We start from the raw sequence: 4,856 nt of genomic DNA on the forward strand, positions 1-4,856 counted from the left end.
TCCCTTGTGATTACTGATGTTTAGCATTTTAAGCTACATCTGCTGGCTATGTATATTTTCAACTAGTTTTGTCTTTTAACCTTCCTACTGAAGTTATTTATACATACATTACAATAGTATTCTCAATTTGATCATGTACTTACTCTTCCAGCATGTTTTGTACTTTCATATATTTTTGTATTACTAATTTAGTAATCTTTATTTTTTCAAATTGAAAAACCTGTTTAGTTAGATGTTAGGTATCTCCCCAAAACTAATGTATGAGGTTATGCAAGAAAGTTTAGAGGTAAAATGATCAGATTATTAAAACCGTAACTTATTCAGTCCATTAATCCACTTGAATGGATTAACTGGGTGGTGACTATATGCAGGTATGGTATGGCTAGAGGAGGTAGGTATTCTACTATCTTGCTGAGATATCCTGACCAAAAGTTAATTCTGCTTGTTTCTTTAAAAAATGTTTATGAACTAGCATGTAACTGATACAATGAGGAAGAAATGGGATGTCTGTTTCCCCAAATTACTAACACTTTACTCCCAACTTAAAAAATATATCATGCCAGTAAATTTCCAATATTTTAATCTGATTAACTAAAGGATGCATATTGAATTCCTAACCTGGGAGATTATCAAGGCTTCTATCAGGTGCTGGAGCCTGAGTATGTCTATCCTTTGCTTCAGAGGGAGCCTTTCTTCCAATTATCTTTACAGAGAGGGAAAACACCAATACCAAGTGTTCTCAACCTTTTTTTTGTTTTTATTATCATTTCCTTCCTAATGATTTTTATGGCATAGTTATACTGTGTGTATCTGTGGTACAGTGCCTTTTGAAGATCCATCAACAATTTTAATATCTGATTTTTGTCATTTTTCCTCAGTTTTGACTTTTGTTCCTTTGGGGGTGATACCATCACTGATATAAAAGCATACATTGAGAAAAATAAAGGATACCAAATGGAATATGATTAAAACTTTAATATAGATAGAAATATAAATAAATAAAATCAACTAAAAATTCCCATGACTATTTATGGGCTAGAGATAATGAGGATGATTCTATTCTTATTTTTCTAGTATTTTTCAAGTGTAGCAAAAAAAAACTAAACATCAGGAATCATCAGGGAAATGCAAATAAAATATATTTCCAAGAAATATATTAGAAGAAAATATATATTGAAGATTTTACAATATTATGCCTGTGAAAGAAAAACTGTATTACTTTCTCTTCCTCTAAGTCAGAGTGTTTTAAATGACTTAAACATTAACATAAACTAAAGATTTTGCTTCAGTATTACCTAATGGATATTTTCCATATTCTGTAGAATTGATAATATTTTCATGAAGATTTAGTAAATGAGAAGGAGAAGGAGGGAGAGGAAGAGGAAGAGGAAGAGGCAGGAAGAGGAGGGCAGGAAGAAGAGGAGGAGGGGAAAAAGGAGGAGGAGGGAAGAGAGGGAGGGAGAAAGGGGCTCAGAATCAAGATATAGTCCCCAAGGGAATGTTCCCAGTGACCTACTTCCTCATATCATGTTCCACCTGCCTAGAGTTTCCACCTCCTTCCAGTAGTCCATTCAATTAAGAATCCACCAAACGAATTAATCCACTAATGAGGTTAGAACCCTCATGATCCAATCACTTCTCAAAAGCTCCCCTTATGCAATAGGGACCAAGTTTTCAACACATGAAATTTTAGGGGACATTTTATATTCAACCATAATGGCATATACATCCTTTGCCTCGGGGAGTGTCTTTCATTAAGTCATCTTTTCAAATAGGGAAGAATGTAACACTGTTCCATCAAACCTTTTTTCCATTATTACCATCTCCTTTCTAATGAAATTTTATACCACACTTATATTGGATATTTGCTTGTATATACAGGCTATTTGATGAAACTCCAATTATTAGAATATCTATAATTTTTGCCACACTCCCAAAGGTAATAATTGTTACCTTTTGCCTTCTTGGGAATGAAAAGCTTAATGTAAAAGCTTACATTGAGAGCAATAGCGAAGGATGACAAACTGAACAAGATCCAAAGTTTAATGTAGATGGAAATATGTAAATAAGTCAAAAATGAAATAAGTTAAAAATTTTCAGATTATGCCTGGGTTATATATGTGTATTATTTTATTATTATTTTTGTAGTTCCCACAAAGATAGAATTTCTAGTGTCTGAATGACTGACTTATAGAGAAAATAAACTATTTTATTTTATTTTCCAGCCCAGTAAAATAAAGTAAAAAATGATGGACACACAGAAAATCACTAAATTTTTGTTTTGTGAATTAAGAGCATAGTGCTCCTTCCCCCAGATTACTAAGTACTACCACCATCATTCAATATGAGAAGGAACACTATAAAATCCAAGTGCCTAAAAGGAATAGATCAAAGAGCAATATTTAATACTGACTTCCTTTAATCTTAAGTAAAATTTTTATTTTCTTCATTTCTCCATACTGGTGATAAGAGTTTCATAAACTGTATCTGACCTAGAATCTTGCAAACTCCTTATCAGGTCATAAAAGGATTAAGTTACTCCAACAAAAAGCACCCTAAATACAGAGGTTTAATTAATATTACACATAATGGAAATTTTTTTTCCTGAAATGCTCTGGAGGCATTGCTTTGCCAGTGGGTTACTATATATTTTCTCTTATAGTTCTGTTCCCACTTGCTGGTTTAAGGGAGGTAGCTTCCACATTCATATTCCAGATAATATTAAGGGAAGTGCGCAAGGTGAGCTCAAGTAGGTTCATATTAAAGAAGTTGATCCAGAAGTTGTACCCATAACTTTCCTGGCATTGTTTTCATGGAGGCCACACTAAGAAATGTGATTTACAGTATGGTGGTCATATGTCCAATTAAAACTTGAGGTCAAAGTGGAATGTATATTGGCAGGTAGTCTATCAAAAAATCTCCTCAGGCACTGTCATATGAATGAAGGGGAGTATCATGTTCTATCACTTTTCTTAAGTAGTATGTCTGGGAATAAAGAGAACATTGTCTAATATAATTCTACATTAACATAGATGTCCACGTGAAAATTTTCCTTACAACTATTTACACATCTCTTAACTGTATTTACTACATTTCTTAATTGTTTATTTGACTAGGTTCTTGATTTGACTTGAAGTTTTATATACATTCATTGTATTATATTCATGTATTTGTATTTCCTTATCATTCCTACTTCCCATTTATTTACAATGTTAAACCTTTTATCTAGTAAAATTCTTGGTAAATGATGAGTACCCATTTTGTGGTCTTTTTTTGGGGGGTACCGGGGATTGAATTCAGGGCACTTGACCACTGAGCCACATCCTAGCCCTGTTTTGTATTTTATTTAGAGACAGGGTCTCACTGAGTTGCTTAACACCTTGCTTTTGCTGAGGCTGGTTTTGAATTTGGGATCCTCCTGCCACAGCCTCCTGAGCCAATGGGATTATAGCTGTGTGCCACTGTGCATGGCTTAGATGGTCTTTAAATGAATTGACAGAGCCCCTATTGATAAAGGCCAATATTTCTTTAGTTCTCTATATTCTCATATTATCGCACCTAACTCATGACTTTGCTGAACATTTTTCTATTGATAGTGTTCTCTTCACTGCATTCTTTACATCTTTGTTTCTTAAAGTGTAGATCAGAGGGTTAAGGCTTGGTGTGATAACTGTGTAGAAGAGAGTAAAAAACTTTCCTTGTTCTTGGGATGTGGTATTCTGTGGCTTCATGTACATATAAATGGCTGTCCCATAAAATAGAGTTACTACTGTGAGGTGGGAACCACATGTATTGAGGACCTTTTTCCACCCTCCTGCTGACTTGATCCTCATCACAGCTTGAGTGATAACTCCATATGAAATGAGAATAAGTGATAGAGGTACTAGAAGAAATACTACTCCAAGAGTAAAGACAACAATCTCAATTACTCTTGAATAGACACAAGCCATCTTGATCAGTGCTGGCGTTTCACAGAAAAAGTTATCCACCTCCCGGTTCCCACATCTTGGCAACTTCATAGTCAAAGAGCAAAGAATTAAGGCACTGCCAAGGCCACCCAACCAGGAGGTCAGCACCATCTTCTGGCAAAGCTCAGGGTGCATTATTACTGTGTAGTGAAGGGGTTGACAGATAGCAGCATAGCGATCATAGGCCATCACAGCCAAGAGAAGACATTCTGTGGCTGCCAGGTCAAGGGCAAAGAAGAATTGGAGCACACACCCTCCATATGTAATAGATTTTTTTGGGCCCCATATATTTACCAGCATCTGGGGGATAATGCTAGTTGTATAACAGAGGTCCAAAAAAGACAAATTAGATAAGAAGAAATACATGGGGGTATGAAGCTGGGTGTCTAGATAAGTTACAAGAATGATGGTCGTGTTTCCTACCAGAGTCACAATATAGAAGATGAAGACAACCACAGAGATGATGCTCTCTAGTTGAGGTTGATCAGAAAACCCTGGAAGGATGAAGTCTGTTGTGGAACTTTCATTGATTATTTCCATTGTTCCTTATGGAAGTAAAAGAAAAAAAATGTCACTTTCAGATAGAATTGAAAATCTCTGTTGTTGTCATGTGTATTGAACATCCTTATTTGCTTGCTTTTCCCATTTGGAATTTTTAACATTTCTTTTTGTTTAGTAGCCAGAGCTTCGGCATGTTATATCTACAGTGAGTCTATTGATATATGTTAAACTCGTCATGCTGAATTTTAAATCACTGAGAAGGGCTAATAAACTATGCTACCCATGTTCCTGTGCATTTTCTTTAAGTAATAATTCCACAGTTATATAATTTCAAGATGGGAATGTATATTGGGTAGCTATTCCTCTTGAAACTAAGATATAAGCATC

General features: G+C 34.9%; 1 protein-coding gene across 1 annotated transcript; it reads right to left on the minus strand.

Moving 5' to 3' along the window:
• Window positions 1-3,563: 3,563 nt before the first annotated feature.
• Window positions 3,564-4,508, minus strand: LOC124103265 (putative olfactory receptor 2W6). The gene has a single exon (XM_046459783.1). It carries the CDS (start codon window positions 4,506-4,508, stop codon window positions 3,564-3,566), a length of 945 nt encoding a protein of 314 aa, XP_046315739.1.
• Between the last annotated feature and the right edge of the window lie 348 nt (window positions 4,509-4,856).

Source organism: Marmota monax, unplaced genomic scaffold (assembly GCF_021218885.2).
Source record: "Marmota monax isolate L192 unplaced genomic scaffold, Marmota_monax_Labrador192_F-V1.1 WCK01_AAM20220418_F8-fsc00280, whole genome shotgun sequence".
In the NCBI taxonomy this organism is placed as follows: Eukaryota; Metazoa; Chordata; class Mammalia; order Rodentia; family Sciuridae; genus Marmota; species Marmota monax.

Bases quoted from the DNA above. Each gene is read 5' to 3' on its own strand.
- LOC124103265 (XM_046459783.1), bottom strand. From the start codon at position 4,508: ATGGAAATAATCAATGAAAGTTCCACAACAGACTTCATCCTTCCAGGG.